This window comes from Gadus morhua, chromosome 4 (assembly GCF_902167405.1).
Source record: "Gadus morhua chromosome 4, gadMor3.0, whole genome shotgun sequence".
Classification (NCBI taxonomy): domain Eukaryota; kingdom Metazoa; phylum Chordata; class Actinopteri; order Gadiformes; family Gadidae; genus Gadus; species Gadus morhua.
This window is the reverse complement of record NC_044051.1, coordinates 27,034,449-27,053,505: the sequence shown is the minus strand read 5'-3', so window position 1 is coordinate 27,053,505 and position 19,057 is coordinate 27,034,449. Positions and strand designations below refer to the sequence as shown.

The 19,057-nt window shown below is 45.3% G+C and overlaps 1 protein-coding gene across 1 annotated transcript; it reads left to right on the top strand.

Moving 5' to 3' along the window:
• Positions 1-5,806: 5,806 nt before the first annotated feature.
• Positions 5,807-13,117, top strand: LOC115543114 (uncharacterized). Its single transcript, XM_030355667.1, has 3 exons — positions 5,807-6,120; positions 10,969-12,580; positions 12,683-13,117. The coding sequence occupies exons 2-3, from the start codon at positions 11,978-11,980 to the stop codon at positions 13,010-13,012; spliced, it is 933 nt and encodes a 310-aa protein (XP_030211527.1). The 5' UTR covers positions 5,807-6,120; positions 10,969-11,977; the 3' UTR covers positions 13,013-13,117.
• The last annotated feature ends 5,940 nt before the right edge of the window (positions 13,118-19,057 follow it).

Below are 19,057 nucleotides of genomic sequence, written 5' to 3'. Positions count from 1 at the left end.
TACAACCTGTCACCAAGTCAGTCACAGTCCCAGTACAACTTCCAACAGACACAGAACCAGCCGCAGGGATATTGGTTCCCTCCTGGTCCAGGACAGAGAGGAGGAACCGCTCAATATCAACAGAGGTTCGCTCCACAACGCAGCTTTCCCCCCCCAAATCTTCGACGAATGAAGAAGTGTTTTGGTTGTCAACAGCGCGGGACTGAGGAGTACTGCACACACTGTTTTCGGTGTGGCAGCAGTGAGCATTACCTGGCGGGCTGTCGAGTAAGAGGACAACAAGAACAGTTTGGAGGTGAGCCTTTAAACGAGGACGGGTCATTCGCACGGGGCAGGGAGTGACCAGTGACATACCAATGTCCCACAACTGTGCACACTGTGGAAAACAGGGCGAAGAGATGAGACAATGTACAAAATGTAAAAAAGCCCTCTACTGTTCTAAACAATGTCAAGTTAATGATTGGACTGTGCACAGAAAAGAATGTTTCCCCCCCTCATGTATGACTGTGAACACTGCCCCCCGAAGAGAGAAACAGGCCCAGATAGCCCCGCTGGTAGGCAAAAAGTGTCTGATTGACTGTCACATCCAAGGCCAAGGGGTTCAAGCTTTGTGGGACTCAGGGTCTCAAGTGACAATAATTGATGAGCTATGGAAAGAAGTGCACCTGCCACACACAAGGCTAAGAGACATTTCTGAAATATTGGACAGAGCAGGGGTCTCATTTATAACCGTTGCGTACGCACAAAACGGGGCTGAAAGTTGCGTACGTGACTTTTCACGCCAAGGTTGTGATCTATAAAAAACCAACTTGACGGGAAAATGTGCGCAGCCCTAAGCAAACTCTGACCCATGCGTACGCATGGTTTGGATGAAAAGGAGAATTGGCGACACAGACGGTGTGGTGGTGAACTGAAGTCAGACCGAAGAATTGCAGAGTGAGAAGAACGATTATGTTTTATCATCGCCCTTCATACATTTAATTTCAACCCGTATCATGCGTTAAATCCTAATCAGAATAATTTAAATCCACTGCGTTATTTCTCAGTTATAACTCCAGAAATATCTCCTTAGAATAGAAATAAAAATAAATTCTCTATATTTAATCCCGTCACTCCATACTGTCCACTGACGGCGCGACTGCATGGAATAGAGCATCTGTCCAACATGTGTCAATATAACATAATAATTTTATGTGACGCTGTAAACACCTGTAATCCTTAGCCCAAGTGAAGGAGTTCAAGTACCTCGGGGTCTCGTCTTGTTCGCGAGTGAGGGTATGAAGCGTGAGATTGGCCGGAGAATCGGAGCAGCCGGGGCGGTATTGCGTTCGCTTTACCGCACCGTTGTAACGAAAAGAGAGCTGAGCCGCAAGGCAAAGCTCTCGATCTACCGGTCGATCTTCGTTCCTATCCTCACCTATGGTCATGACTCATGAGGGCTGGATGATGACCGAAAGGACGAGATCGCGGGTACAAGCGGCCGAGATGAGTTCTCTCAGAAGGGTGGCTGGCGTCTCCCTTAGGGATAGGGTGAGAAGCTCAGCCATCCGTGAGGAACTCGGATTAGAGCCGCAGCTCCTTTACTTAGAAAGGAGTCAGCTGAGGTGGTTCGGGCATCTGGTAAGGATGCCCACTGGGCGCCTTCCTTGTGAGGTGTTTCAAGCACGTCCAGTGGGGAGGAGACCTCAGGGAAGACCCAGGACTAGGTGGAGAGATTATATCTCAACACTGGCCTGGGAACGCCTCGGGATCCTCTCGTCAGAGCTGGTCAATGTGGCCCGGGAAGGGGAAGTCTGGGGCCCCCTGCTTGAGCTGCCCCCCCCGCGACCCGACCCCGGATAAGCGGACGAAAATGAGATGAGATGAGACTGTAAACACATAATCAAATGTCAATTAAATCCCAAGTGTGAAAAACCTAGCCACACTACTCATCACAATCGTTGTCCGTTACTCTTGATGCTTTTCATGACAAATCAGCCATTAAAAAGGGGTTATGTTCAAGAACATTTTACGTGGGTGATTACAAACTGATTATCCAAGGAGTTCTCGTCAGTCTTATTACCGTAACCCTATAAATACAGAGGTGAGCGCCGTGGTAATGCTGCACCATATATGGCACTTCTGGCGGACCATGCAAATGGCAGGATTCGGAGGGAGAGGGTATTTAGGGACCATAACGATTTATTGGTAGGCTACATAAAAATATGTAACTCTATGTCAGACCACTTATTTTTTTAATTCTGGGACAGTGCGCTCCTTGCTACTGACAAGAGTTCACTGCTGCAGCAACATGTTGCCACTCACTCTGCTTTTTGTTGTTGGCGATCCCAATCCCGTGACCGCCGAACAAAACTACCTTTCGGGCCTCCATCTCACCCACAAGTGTCTCCACTTCAACCTCCGTGAAATTTCGCTTTTTTGATTTTCTCAGTACTTCTGCCATTGTTTCCAACAAGACATAATACCGGCATGATGCATCTGAGTCTTTTTTATATGCAGATCGCATTCATGAGGTCATTTGCATTGACCATTTATGGTTAAAAAGGGGCGTGTAGAGGGCGGAACGTGAAGCTGATACAGCTGCGCACAATTGTAGTCAGTATGTGATTTATAAAGCAAAGATTGCGTACAGGTGTGCGTACGCAGTGTTTTATAAATCCGAATATTTTTTGGCGCACGCAAAACTTGGCTTCTGGGCGTACGCACATTTTTAGTAACGATCCCACGCACAGTTTTATAAATGAGACCCCAGGCCCGTTGGATATTGTGGCAGCGAACGGAGAGAACATGCCCTATGTTGGATGGGTGGAGATAACTTTTAGTTTAGCTTCAGGAACACCCACCACCTCAGTTACTCTCCCCAATGAAAGGTAACAAGCTGGGCCGACCAATCATTGGGTCCAATGTCATTGAGCTAATCCTAAACAGTGAATTGAAAAAGTCCAATGCTACTAACATGGAACTCCTGAGTCATACAGTGAGAACAGTATTCCCCACTCTTGAACCAGAGCAAGCCCAAGCCTTTGTACATCAAGTGAGCGTTGGACAGGGAAGGGAATATACTGTGAAGACAACAAAGGAGCGGATCAATATACCTAAACACATGTCTGTCAAAGTGGAGTGTCATGTACAGATGCCTCCCCCACATGGAGATGCTCCACTGATCTTTGAGCCCGATGTCAACCCCCACTGGGCAGAGGGACTTGAACTCTGTGACACCGTCGTCCAACTGAGTAAAGATAACAGACCCTACATTACTGTAAGTGTGCAAAACCCCACAGCCCATGACATAGTGTTGACAGGAAGAACTGTGATTGGAACTGTACAAAGTATTCAGACCCTGTACCCCGCTTCCATTCTAGAGGGGTTCCGCCCTCCACCTCCAGTCAGTTTGAGCCACATCAGGGTTGAAGAGAACAAAACGACTGACCTATAGGACCCGCCTGTCAGTCTGAGCCACCTGAGTGAACCAGAGAGAGAGATAGCTCACCAGATGCTGAGAGAGGAGTCTGCCTCATTTTCAAAAACAGATGATGATATCGGATTCATTGAAAAACTGCAACTCAGCATTTCCCTGAAAGACTGTGAACCTGTGGCAAAAACCTACATGTCTGTGCCCAAGCCCCTGTACAGGGAAATGAAAGATTACTTACATGACCTCATCGCACAGGGCTGGGTCAAGAAGTCGAACTCACCATATGCATCACCAGTCGTCTGTGTTCGCAAGAAAGACGGGAGTCTACGACTGAGTATTGACTTTCGTGAAGTCAACAGAAAAACTCTCCCTGACAGACGGCCTATTCCGAGAGTGCAGGACATCATGGATGGCCTAGGAGGAAACTCCTGGTTCTCACTTCTAGATCAAGGGAAAGCATATCATCAGGGCTTCATGGCCAAAGAGAGCAGACCTGTGACAGCCTTTGTTACTCCCTGGGGTCTCTATGAATGGATCAGAATTCCCTTTGGCCTGATGAACGCCCCCGCCGCCTTCCAGCGTTGCATGGAGGAATGTCTGGAAGGACTGAGAGATGAAATCTGCATCCCGTATTTAGATGACACCCTGGTATTTAGTAGATCATTTCAGAGTCACGTGGAAGATGTCAGAACAGTACTGCGGTGACTCCGGCAGTACGGCATCAAGCTGAAGCCCAGTAAATGTGAGATATTCAGGCGTGAGGTCCGCTACTTGGGGCGAATTGTGTCCGCTGATGGCAGTAAAATGGACCCTGCTGACACGCTGGCTGTGCGGGCATTAAAGGAGAAGAGACCAAGAACTGTGGGAGAGTGCAGGGCAGTAATGGGTCTCCTCAGTTATTACCGCCAGTACATCAGAGACTTCTCCCGTATTGCTGGACCCCTGTATGCCCTGCTTGAAGCAGAACCAGGAGCAGCGACACAGAAGAGCAGCAACACAAGGATGACGAGAGGAAAAGTGAAGAATAGAGGGGTACCTTCTAATAAGCCGATCACCTGGACTGATGTGCACCAACAGGTATTGGAGAGATTAATTGAATGTCTGGTTAACCCTCCCATCCTCGGGTTCCCTGACTTCAATAAGTCATTCATCTTGCATACAGATGCCTCAAACCAAGGCCTAGGTGCAGTGTTGTATCAAGAACAAGAGGAAAAGCTACGTGTCATAGCGTATGCATCAAGAACACTGACCAAGGCGGAAAAGAATTACCACCTCCACTCTGGGAAACTAGAGTTCCTAGCCTTGAAGTGGGCTGTGACCGAGCGCTTCAGAGATTATTTGATGACTTGTTCTTGCACTGTGTACACGGACAACAATCCACTTACCTACGTGTTGTCCACAGCCAAGCTGAACGCTACAGGGAGTAGGTGGGTTGCTGAACTAGCAGACTTTCATCTCATCATCAAGTATCGTCCAGGCAGAGAGAACGGTGATGCTGATGGGCTGTCCAGAATGCCCTGTGACATCGAAGAGATGATGGGGAACTGTACAGAGGAAATGTCCTCCCACTCAGTACAAGCCACAGTGCAAGCTATAGAAACAAGAGACTCTCAAACAGCATGTTGGATCATGGCCCCAGGGTGTGTAGGGACAGAAGAGGAGCTACCCACACCCTTCTCAAGAGCAGAGATCTGTCAGGCACAGAGGGATGACCCGAACATTGGCCCCGTAATAGACTACAAACAGTCAGATCAAAGACCTGTGGGACAGCAATTAAAGTCATCCAGTGCACAGAGCAAGCGTCTACTCAGAGAGTGGAACAAACTCAGTTTGGATGACGATGGCATACTACACCGAAAGACTGTCACAAGAACACAACTTGTCTTACCAGACAAGTATAAGGCAACAGTCCTGAGACAACTCCATGACGACATGGGACATCAGGGTGTGGACCGTACCACATCACTTGTGCGAGACCGTTTCTTCTGGCCACACATGCAGCGAGAGGTGGAGACCTACCTGTCCCGATGCTGTGCCTGCCTCAAACAGAAAAAGCCCTGTAGAGAAACAAGAGCCCCTCTCATCCCCATTGTCACAACACAGCCATTTGAATTAGTATCCATTGACTTTATGCATTTGGACAAATGTAAAGGTGGCTATGAATACATCCTGGTCATAGTCGACCATTACACCCGCTTTGCCCAGGCCTACGCCACAACAATGGAATCTGCTAAGTGTGTTGCTGACAAAATATTCAATGATTACGCCCTTAAGTGGGGTTTTCCCCAGCGAATCCACCATGACATGGGAGGTGAATGGGAAAACCAGTTGATTTCACAGCTACAGAAGAACAGTGGAATGATGGGCTCGAGAACTTGGGGTTAAAAGGGATAAAAACAGTTTGATGAGTAATGCATTTATAATATTACAGTTAAAATGGAACAATACATGATGTAGCATTGCATTTAAGAACATTTGCTGCACTTAATTATTTTGTTCTGGTATTCTCCCATAAAGACTCGATCACTGATAAGTATGAACAGGATTTATTTAAATAACGACATGGGAATATTTTGCATATCTTGCATGGTCACTGATCCAGGGTGACGTGCGGACTCGGCGTATCCTGCCAGGACTAGCAGGGGCGGAGCCTTCCCCTGGACAAGTAGACTGAGGCCGACCTGGTGGTGGTGGGGTGGATGGAGGTGCGTCGAACGAAGACCTGAGCAGCAAAGACATATGTTAGACTACTCTTTATAGAGCAGGTGTAGGCAGGTGATTGGTTGCTGGTGATTGGCGGCCAGCCGCGCGTGATTTGAGTCCTCCTGGTAGAACTACCAGCAAGCTTACATTTCTCCCATAAAGACTCGATCACTGATAAGTATGAACAGGATTTATTTAAATAACGACATGGGAATATTTTGCATGGTAAATCTTTGGCATGAGCCCCGTCACTGATCCTGGGTGACGTGCGGACTCGGCGTATCCTGCCAGGACTAGCAGGGGCGGAGCCTTCCCCAAAAGAGAGGACGTAGGCCTACGCCGGAAATAGGTGATAACTCGGCATGTCCTGCCGGGACTGGCAGGGGCGGAGCCGACCCCAAAAATAGAATAGCGAAAGGGGGTAATGAGACCATACATACCCGTGTAGAAGAAGTGGACAAGGATCTATACTGCTTCTGGAAGATAAAAGGCATATCCAATATACGACATATTAAGAGTCAATCATACATACCGTAAAACGATAAGCTTAAGACCGTCAGCGAGATCGATGAATCACGTCAAAGCAGTTGACTTAAAATACCTCAGCGAGATCAATTAAAATTTAGAGCACTCTGCAGCTGTTACGCAGCGAGCCACGAGTGCTTTCGTGCTGTAGCAACTGCCGTGGTCGATTCACTCTCCGGGGTCGCTGCGTGACCTGAGTTCTTTCGCGTTGAACCACCAATGTGGTCAACGAACTCACGAGTGCCCTTGATGTGCCACCGACGTGGTCACGCACTCACCGGTGTTGCTGCAGCAAATATTGTGAACTTCCATGTTGAACACCGACGTGATCAATGAACTCACGAGTGCCCTTGCTGTGCCACCGACGTGGTCACGCACTCACCGGTGTTGCTGCAGCAAATATTGTGTACTTCCGTGTTAAACACCGACGTGTTCAATGAACTCCGAGTGCCCTGCACTTGAGTGTTTGATATTATGCCACCGACGTGGTAATTAAAGGTGCATGTGCCCGAGTTGTGCCCACCGACGTGGTCAATGCACTACCGGGGTTGCTGCAGCGAACGTGGAGTTCTGTGTTGTACCGCACCGACGTGCGCAACGAACTCACGAGTGCTTGAGTTGTTCCCACCGACGTGGGCAACGCACTCACCGGGGTTACTGCAGTCAAACCATGAGTATTAGATAACGTGCCACCGACGTGGTCATACTCACGAGTGCCCGAGTTGTTACTACCGACGTGGTCAACGCACTCACCGGGGTTGCCGCTGCAACCTTGAGTTTTATTTTCCTATGTTACGCCACTGACGTGACAGCGAACTCAAGAGTGTTTTCTAGGTGATCCACCGACGTGGTCACACTCGCCGGGGTTGCTGCAGGTTAACTTGAGTTATGAAACCGAATTTTGCTTTATGAATTTAGTACCTGATAACCACCACCGCCGGTAGTTGCAAATAGTGTTGCTTTTGGCAATGAAAATTATGACTAAGAGTCGTCATCAACAAACCTTTATCGCGTGAGAAAAACAAGACTGGACGCAACGTGGATGCTGGGCATGTGACAATAGCAGTGATTAAATGCATAGTACAATATAGTTGGCGAATAAAACAAGACTAAAAGTGTTTTACGACAATAAGACTGCTAAAATGTCTCTTCATTTTTGTTGACCTAAACTAGGCGATAAAGACTTATAACGTTATTTTGTTCAACTGGAACTTCAACTGTTCCAGACATAACATCAATTTTCAACCATTTACCTTATTTAACAAAACTACGCACTTGTAACTTCGATAATATCTAAATGGAATTACGATAACACTGGAAAGAGTATGAATGCAACTAAAACTAATAAAAACTAAAATGACAGCTTGACACAAGACTGGATCAACACTAGAAAGGAAGCAGGCCACCAAAAACAGCTATGGTTGCAAACGTGTAAAACCTGTCTTAACCGACGTTAGAGAGCATCGTGTGCGCTTGAAGAAAGAACCTTGAATTCGACCGGATGTAGGACGTCGAGTTCTGTGTTGTACCGCACAGACGTGTGCAACGAACTCACGACTAGTGCCTGAGTTGTGCCCCAGTTGTGCGTTGACGTGGTCAACGCACTCACCGGGGTTACTGCAGTCAACCATGAGTAATAGATAACGTGCCGCCGACGTGGTCATAGTCACGAGTGCCCGAGTTGTTACCGCTGCGCTTTGGTCAACGCACTCACCGGGGTCGCCGCTGCGAACCTTGAGTTTTATTTTTTCCATGATATGCCACCAACGTGACACCGAACTCAGAGTGTTTTCTAGATGATCCACCGACGTGGTTGAACTTGCCGGGGTTGCTGCAGGTTAACCTTGAGCTATATAGCCGAATTTTGCTTTATGAGTTTAGTACCTGATAACCACCACCACCAGTAGTTGCATATAGTGTTGCTTTTGACACCGAAAATTATGACTAAATGTCGTCATCAACAAACCTTTATCGCGTGAGGAAAACAATGCTGGTCATATGACAATAACTATAATTAAATACGTAGTGCAATGTTGTTGGCGAATACAAACGAGACTGAAAGTGTTTTACAAAATAAGACTGCTAAAATGTCTTCATTTCCGTTGACCTAAACTAGGCGATAAACTGTAATAACGTTTTGTCCAAACGGAACCTCAACTGTTTAAGACATAACAACATCAATTTTCGACCGTTTACCTTATTTAACAAATCTACGCACTTGTATCTTTGATAATACCTAAACGGAATTTCAATATGTTGCATATTCTTGAAGAAAGTTGTCCAATCCCGGGATGCTTTTAACTGACTTCATTTATTATAAAGTCGGCATGTTTCGGTATGGTAACTGAAGCTTAACGGAGGGAATTGTATCTAACGCGTGTGAGAGGAAAATACCGTGATCTACTTCAAGCCCCCGGGCTTAGGCCCGGGGTGGCTCTCTGCCGTCTACCTATTGATCTCTGGCCTCTCGAGTTCGAAACCACCCGCGAGAGAGTACGTCAAGTGGGCGTGGTCTAGTGGGCGTGGCCGGGGTGACGTAAAGGCTTCGGCTCCTTCTGTGGTGGAGCAGCCTTCAATAAGTTCTTGCTCCCCTTGTGGCTATGTGAGAGAAATGCAGCTTCTTAAAATACTTATCACATATCACTAGGAAGAGTATGAACGTGTCTAAACTAATAAAAACAAAAGTGACACCTTGACACAAAGACTAAAACTAGAATGGAAACAGGCCGCCAAAAACAGCTGTAGTAGCAAACGTGATAAACCTGCCTTAACCGACGTTAGAGCATCGTGTGCGCTTGAAGGAAGAACCATGAATTCGACCGGATGTAGGATTCATAAGCTGTGGAAGACCGCCTTCCCAGCCGTTTGATAGACGCGACCGGCAACCCTTGTTCAGCGCCTGTGGTTGCCGCTCCAATCCGGAAGGAGTGGCCAATGTAGAGGGGAGATGGTGGGCCGCACCCTTCTACCACCGTCGCGAGATTGACTCTGAACCACCCTTTAGTCATTGGCAGGCCGCAAATAAACAGGTGATTCGGGGACGTGCGTTGCCGAAGCTTGAGATAAAGGAACATGGAAGCGTAAGGACAGAGAGTTGTTGATTCTTGAAATGATAATAGTAACAGCTGCTCCTAGGCTATCGCTTTTAGATGAAAAATGCCTTGCAGATAAGGTGACATCAGCGAAAGTCAGGCCCCGTGTAGGGGAAAAAGTCTGAGTAGGAGACGTGTACGCATTTGCGCATAAACCCAAGAACGCAAAAACCCGAGAACGCATGAACCCGTAGAACGCAAGAACCCGTAGAACGCATGAACCAGTAGAACGCATGACCCGTAGAACGCATGACCCGTAGAACACATGAACCCGTAGAACGCTGTGAGAAACACTGACTCGAGTAATATGTTAAAATAAGGATGAAAAACTCCCAGAGAGAGCACGCTAATCTATTCAAAATATCGAGTGAGTTGGAGTGGCCAACACACATAAATAATTGTAATACACCAAAATTGTTAACTGACATACATGGCTAAACAAGCAAATGAAAAATTAAATACCCCGTGTAGGGGAAAAAGTCTGAGTAGGAGACGTGTACGCATGGACGCATGAACGCATGAACCCGAGAACGCATGAACCCGTAGAACTGTGAGAAAACACCGTCTCGAGTAATATGTTAAAATAAGGATGAAATCTCCCAGCTCTGAGAGAGCACACTAATCTTTTTGAAATATCGAGTGAGTTGGAGTGGCCTACACGCGTAAATAATTGTAATAGGCCCACACCAACATTGTTAACTGTCATACGTAGCTAAACGAGCAAATGAAAAATTAAATACCAACGCGACTGAAGCTATTAACAATAAGACTATAAATAATTTATAAAATGATACCATAATGTACCTGTTCTTTGTCTTTGGATCTTTTGATAAATTGAACGATATGTGAATCGCATTGCGAGCAGAGGAACGTGAGAGTTAGTGAGCAGCAGCTGAACCAATCTAAAAGGCCCTTCGTCATTAAAAACCTTTTAGTAATAATCAGTTACCACAGTGCCTAAAACCCATCAACTTCATTCATGTTAAAGTGAAGGGAAAAACCTCAGACACAAGGAGTTAACCGAACAGTGCACGGTATAAAGATAATTATGAACCTTTGATTGCGAACGTAGAGTTCTGTGTTGTACCACACCGACGTGTGCAACGAACTCAACGAATTCAACCGGATGTAAAATCCGTATGCTGTGGAAGACCACCTTCCCAGCCGTTTTGACGCTGCTTTGTTATCGCAAAACATGGTTATACGTTAACGCCGCCATGCTTTGCCCCACAGAACGCTAGCTGCTACGATAGGGTAAAGCTCGAACAGCGCAGACGACTCTGACCCGAGGGCGAACGTACCAGCTTCGACTGGCCATCCCTCAGCAACCATTGCCCTTGGAAGAAACCCCCTAACCCAACCGAGGGAGCCGCATCCTGAAGCTGGACTGGTAGAGCTGTGAGAGAAAATACGCTGCGGGGGCTAACGCGGGGACTGCAGTAGCCATGGTAGCAGGGCACGTGCCAGGTGCGTAGCCTGTGAAGGCGGAGGAAGCCGAGCCTGATGGTTGCTGGAAGTAGAAAGGCGCCGTGGCGACCGACGACAGCGGGTTGGGGGCCTGGACCCGTCCGGGAGTTCCGCATGGCGTTTCGACGGAGTCCATCCTGGCGCCAATGCTTTGCACCAACTCGGCGAGGGTTTGTGGAACCAGGCGGATGTCCGTGTTGGGAACTTGTTGGAGGTGTTGTTGAGGATACCGGGGACCGAAAAGAACGTCTTTCTGCGCTCGCTTGCCGGGACCAGAAGTAGTAGACCGACCAGCACGAATCCGAAGTTATGACCTCTTGGTGTGTATTAACCGACGTAGCAACTAAGCGACGAGATATGCGAGATAATCAGAAGCACAGTAAAGCAGCAGCATGCGTCGAACGAAGACCTGAGCAGCAAAGACATATGTTAGACTACTCTTTATAGAGCAGGTGTAGGCAGGTGATTGGTAGCTGGTGATTGGTGGCCAGCCGCGCGTGATTAGAGTCCTCCTGGTAGAACTACCAGCAAGCTTACATTTGTAACACTTGCAGTGTTGAACCTATACTTAAGTGCCTTCTTTAATGGGCTAGTGCCGTTACTAATGTTCGTGAGTATGATGCCAGAGTTATAGAATCAATGGTACTTGGTACAGTTGATTTAATTGAGGCTATGGATATTTTCTGATGAATGTTATTTTGGAATAGTTGATGATATAATGGAAACCGGGTTATTACAGTAGTGTTGTTGACATGATGCTGCTAAATAATTGTGAATGTATATGGAAGAATGTGAAATTGATTATTGTGATTGTGTTATTGCCATGGTGAATTTGTTATATAAAAAGATCAATTCATGTCATGAAGAAGAGACACAGCGTCGGCTGATAATTAATTCATTTAATGATAATTTCAACCCTTTTACAGGGGTGCTACAGTGGCACATAGATGGATATGACAAATTGAAGCCGTATGGGATATGCATCAGTGGTTGCATTGATGGGTTCTCGCGAAAGATGATCTGGCTAAACACCCACTCAACTAACAGTGACCCACGTCTTATAGCGGGGTATTTCATTGATTCAGTGATGCAGCATGGTCGCCCATTGAAAGTGAGATTGGATCACGGGACGGAGAACACACACATTGCCGCAATGCAAAGTTTTATGCACGGCAGTGAAAGCGGCATTTCCCCAGACTGTGTCACTCTAGGTCCAAGCACGGGGAACCAACGTATTGAACGCTGGTGGTGTACGTTGCGGAGTGAGTGTACTCAGTTCTGGATGGACCATTTCGACCAGTTAAAGGCTGACGGTCTCTATGATGACAGCTTCATCGACAAGTCATTAGTCCAATTTTGCTTCCAGGAGGTGATACAGGTAAGTAAAAATATGCTGAGAAAGTTAAGGGGCTTCTAGATGTAGGCTAATGATCCCCCCACATCAAATTGATTTACTCATGTTTCCCCCCTTATCTAATAGGAGGAACTTGATGAAGTTGCTGCTATCTGGAATGACCACCGCATAAGGGCATCTCACAATCCTAGGGCCCCAAGTGGTCGCCCATCCATGCTCTATGCTGTTCCCAACCTCTACGGGGCACAAAACTTTGTTCAGCCAATTGATTACACCAGGATTGACCTTTGTCTGGAGGACTGTTCTTTTAAAGACTATCCTTGTGATGAGGATTTGTATCACATTTGCATTGAACTGATGACAGAGCACAACTTCCTGATATCCAGTGACATCTATCAAATCACTGACCTTTACCTGAAACTTCGACAGTTGGTTCATGATGGGCTTAGCGAATAAATTAGAGATGTCCGATATTATCGGCCCACCGATATTATCGGCCCGATATTAGCATAAAAATGTAATATCTGTCAATATCGGTATCGGATTTTTTTTGCCTTAAAACCAATTTTTTTTTTTTTTTTTTTATAGCTCAAATAAATGTTTTCAAAATTGTGCAGTACAGTGCACATTGTAATTGACTCATATTTGTGCATTTATTCAATTAAGGTTATTGAGTTTTAGTTAAAGAAACATACTGCTATGTTGCACATAGTTGTTCAGGAACAATGTTTTATCATTTGTGAAGTCAAGTTTGCCCTATTTGTTGTGGGCATTGTCAAGATTATCTCAGGGAGAGTGTAATCCAAACTGTTGTCTGAGACCATTAAAAAAATAAAAATAAACATGGCACTTTTCCCTTAAATTAAGTTGAAGTATTTTTCTTATTTTGCACAGACAATGTTAACATTTGGAAAGCCTTGTTGCATTCAAGAATGCATCCGGTGGGGCATCACAATAACATTAAGCATGTTGTGTTAATTCCACAACAGGAGATATGTAATGTTACCTAAATTAGGTTTGAGGAAAAATAACCCAAATATCGACATCGGTATCGGCTGATATCGGAATCGAAAATTTAGAGTTGGACAATATCGCATATCGGATATCGGCAAAAAAGCCAATATCGGACATCCCTAGAATAAATGTGTTCCTACAATCGATCATCATGGTGCTGAGAAACTGTTAACCTATATACATTGTTACACAAAATGCATAACTACATAAAACCCATTTGGAGCACAAGCATAAACTTAATTTAGAATGTTGGGATGGTGGTGGGAAGGAGGGTACTGAGGTGTTCTGCCAGCTAAATAATAAGTGTCCATTACTAAGCTCCAGTGTGCTAAATATTAAGTGTTGAGCAAATGTACTGTTGGCAATTTCATTTTAAATTCATGTTAAAACCCATGTTCAATCTATTTTCAGACAGATTTATTTTCGACTTCAATGAATGCAACTGTTTCTATTAATTTATTCATTTCAGAATAAAACTGCATTGCAAAAACATTCCGAATATCTTTTGGCAGTACCTCACTGCACAGAACATTTTAAGATCACGTAAATTGATGACAGAATACATCTTATGTAACAAACAAAAAAACAAACAATTACATCATAAATCTCAGCAGTTCCAATCTCACTTTCAATGGGCCGCCTTATTGCGTCTTCGCCACAGCTGATTCCTATGAAGCACTCTTTCTAGAGTTCTTTTACTAATGTTTATGTTGTGCTCCATAGATAATCGAGCCAAAATTTCAGCATTTGTATACCTCCGTCTGAAATAATCTTTAATAATCGAGTTCATCATCTCCAGCTAATCTACTGTAATAATAGGCTATATGTAGCACCTATGGATAAGCTACAATTAGGCTACAATGACTGGTCTGGTCCTGTTGAGAAGTTATCTCAAAATAATGAGATAGTATCTCATTATAATGAGATAGTATCTCAAAATAATGAGATACTATCTCAAAATAACGAGATACTATGTCAAAATAACGAGATACTATCTCAAAATAACGAGATACTATCTCAAAATAACGAGATACTATCTCAAAATAATGAGTTGTGACCTGCATTTTTTTTCTTTTACGTGGCGGAAACGGGCTTCCATAATAAACCAATGGTAAAATAAAAATAAAAACGCTCGATCAAAGGCCCGGCCCGAGTATAGTGGTGGGAAATATCGGCCCGACCCGGCCCGCGTCAGGCTCGGGCTCGGGCTCGGGCAGAGAATCTAAACGCTGACTGGAACTACTAAGCAGGTGTCTGTAGGGCTATATCTGAGGCCTGTTTCAGGTAGCTGGTTTAACATACTCTGAGTTTAATCCTGCGCTCTGAGTTGGTTGACTCAGAGTTCTGGGTTGAAAAGCAACTCTGGGTTTTCGGTTTCAGAACAGGCGATCAGCGTTGGCTTAATCAACTCGGGGTGTGTTCACGCTGGGTTGAGGGCGTGCCTGTTGACTATAAAGAGCCAGCATCAATGGATCTCTGATAACATGATCAAACATGGACCAAAAGCGGAGATCCACTTACTTTTCCCCACGGAATTGGAAATTCTAATGAACGCCTATGCCGAGCAGTTACCCCTTTAAACAAAAAAAAAACAATACCGCCGCGGCAGCGAGAGCGCGAGAGATTGTTTGGCATGAAATAGCTGAACAAGTCAATGCCTGTGTAAAATAAATTAGTAAAATAAAATAAGAGGATAGCTTAATATCTTCCACTCATTCAATATGTATATTGTGTGTATGTGTGTGTGTCAATTTACGCAACCCCAAGTTGCCCCAAGAGGACTTGGCAGCAAATGAAGATGAAGTACAAAAATATAGTTCAAAAATGTAAACTAATGTTTAATTGAAATCAAATCAATTGTGCTGTTTTGCCTGCTCTACCTAATTTAACAGCTATTTTCAACATGTGATGGGCCTATATTTAAGCAGTAAATGTAAGTAGTACATTTCCCAGCCACCCCAACACTGCCAATAGTTAATAGGATTTAGAAATATTAGAAGGCTACACCTAGGCCAAATGCATTACATATATATATATATATATATATATATATATATATACATATACATGTCTTCAAAATAGTGCTTACTGAATTTTAGGGTAACATTTTCCTCCATGTTAGCAAATCGAAAAAAAGCAGAGGCCCGGAAGACTGGAGGGGGTCCACCTCTGCAGCCCTCACAGAGGCTGAGGGGATGGCCCTCAGCGAACAGAGTATGCGTCCTGTGGCTGAGGGCATCCCTGGGGGGAGCTCCTCTGACCCCCCCCCCCCACCCTCCAGGATAGAAATGCCTTTATAAGAGGTTGGTTATTCAAAATAATTAAATATGTACACGCAACACAGCACGTTACAAATTAGATGGGGCAATATTCTGGCTCAAGTAATCATTTCACTGTCTAATCATCTTCCAGTTACTGATGGCGTCATCGCCCTAGGCTACTTGAACCAGATGCCCTCACCAACCTTCATGCAATTGTAACAATTCAAAAGATGCAAAAGGATGCTTTGGAGATCCAAATTTTGGAACATAAGTTAAAGGTGGGTGAGGTGGAAACTGGGATACTGTTCCCTGCTCTAAAAACATACCCAATATGAATGACTTTGTGCTTTCAGGAAATAAAGAAATCCTCATAAAAAGTAGATTGTCTTTATTAGAACACGGGCTGTGGTGGGACGAGTTATTTTGTTGAACAGTTTACTCAAAGGGTTTTACTTCAGTGAACATTGCATACGATTATGCTGAGCATGTGCGTGTAGAGAAGAACAGCATCTGGTTAAAAGCAGTACCAGGGACTTTTCTGCCTTGCATTCTTAAAATGAGTTTCTTGACTTGCAGCAGTTATAGGTCCGTGGTTAGTCAGCTACTCTGATCATGGGAAAGCCACAACGTTAAAGTGACTGTAGTAGCCTACAGAGCGGGTGGGATGCACGGGGCAGATCATTCTACTCATGCGTTAATTGCGTCAAAAAACTTAAACTTAAACTTCAAGCATGCCCCCGGTGCGTTTGACAGTTAACATGGGGGCTGAGAAGGTGGTCTAAATAAATGATGGATTGCGCTTAAAAAAGATAGCGCTCGTGAAGAAAATTATCAGGAAAATAAAGTATATCCAACCGGGTTCTTAATAATCGTTCCTCACGGAGATTCCTTCTGAGGATCGAAGCCTCTACGTACACAGGCTCTCGTAGAAAAGGACATGCCATTTCTAACACTTCCTTCTGTCGGAGAGCTGCCTTCAGCCTTATAGACAACAAACTCAGAGTAGGTCTAACCACCTCCCGAGCAGGTTAGGTCCACGGCGTATGTTGCCGCAGCAACTAACTCTCGGTTGCGCTGAACCTGCTACTTGAAACGGAAAATCCAGAGTTTCCACTAACTCAGAGCGAACAAACTCGGGGTTGCCTCAAAACCAGCTACCTGAAACAGGCCTCTGGAGTTAATGCACGCACTGCAGCCAATCAGAATACGAGTATTCCCCCAGACCGTGGTCTAAACAATATTATTCACGAGTTATAATCAACCCCTACACATCAATATTAATGATAACCCTGTGGAAATTGCAATAAGTGAGAGATACAATTTCGCAGGTTGAGCACACAGTTGTGTGACTCGTTTATTTAGTAAGAGAGAAACAGGAAATCAAAACGTGCTGAAGGTAAACAAACCCTTATGGGCTCTGACGTCATGAGACGCTCGTAATCCTTAAAGGGACAGCGATCCCTGAACCACCAAGACAGTAAACGACATGCCTAACAGTAACACAATTGAAAGAACAACACATAACAAAATACTGTAGGTGAATTATCTTAGACTCACTGCAACCCATTAAATACGGTATGATTTCTAGACGTCATGGCAACGTCCGTTCGCGACACTGGACTTGCGATCGAGGCATCGACGCGGACGTTCATTCACAAAAACAAGAGAATAGATGGCTAGATAAAATATACATCAAGACATACAATTCTAAAAAGAACAGATGAAGCAGCTACCCTTTTTTCCTTTGCGGTTTGCCTACAGAGCAGCGCACCTGCATTTAAAGGCCCACTATGCAACTTTTTTAGCCAAAATTACATTAAGTATGCAGGTTGAGAGTTATGCTGATGGTTCTGCATCCATTTCTGGGTCGATTGGTGGGTGTGTCATTTACCCATGTCGCCTCTCCAGTGAAAAAGCGCATATGCAACTTGATCTGTTCGGACCGACACAATCTGGATGTGACGCAGCGGAAGTATCCTCGAAAATGTAGTCAGATTGTAGTTTCGAAAATGCTTTACGGCACAGACACACACCCAAACATGGCACCGGCTAGATATAAACAGCCAGTTGCGAGGCAATTGTTGCATTCATCATGGATCAATCGACTAATGGTACGGCCACACCAACCGTGTTACTCGCGTTGGATAACGCGAGTAACGCGCCTAACCTGACGCTTGATCATTGTGTGTCACAAAAATGGTTCAACGCGCCTGTGGCTCTGCTAGAGTCCGAGGTAGGAAACCCAAACGCCGCCGTGTTTGGGTGCATGATAGTTTAGATCGGGTTAGATTAAATAATCTCGGATATAAATAACGATCTCATCACATCTCATCATCATCCGTTTATCCGGGGTCGGGTCGCGGGGGGAGCAGCTCAAGCAGGGGGCTCCAGACTTCCCTTTCCCGGGCCACATTGACCAGCTCTGATGGGGGGATCCCGGGGCGTTCCCAGGCCAGTGTTGAGATATAATCTCTCCACCTAGTCCCACCCATCTCGGCCGCTTTTACCCGCGATCTCGTCCTTTCGGTCATCACCCAACCCTCATGACCATAGGTGAGGATAGGAACGAAGATCGACTGGTAGATCGAGAGCTTTGCCTTGCGGCTCAGCTCTCTTTTCGTAACAACGGTGCTGTAAAGCGAACGCAATACCGCCCCCGCTGCTCTGATTCTCCGGCCAATCTCACGCTCCATAGTACCCTCACTCGCGAACAAGACCCCGAGGTACTTGAACTCCTTCACTTGGGCTAAGGACTCATAAATAACGATAATCGGGTTAAATAACTTCACATGGTGTGTCTGGTGTGTTTCCAGCATTCGTAGTGTTGATCAGGAGAGAAATAGTCCGCCAAGACGTTGAGGTTGCTTAGCAACCAGAGACTCTGTCCATGCAAGTGAACGGAGCGTTCACTCTTCGTCATAACTATCAAACCGAACATCCTTCACATTCACCGAGCGAACATTATGAAAGCAAAATGCACATTTCTCGCTAAAAATGTTTCCATAAACGCATTTAATGGCGTAACTATGTTACTATTTCCACCCAGAATAAAGAAAGATGTCGGCCGTATGCTTCTGTGCAAGGGTCACTACAGTAACGAATTGCTTTACGGCACAGACCCCCAAACACGGAACCGGCTCGATATAAACACAAGTAACTAAGGGATTGTTATATTCATCATAGATCAGCCGACTAAAAAGAGACAGAGAAACCCAATGTCGGAGGA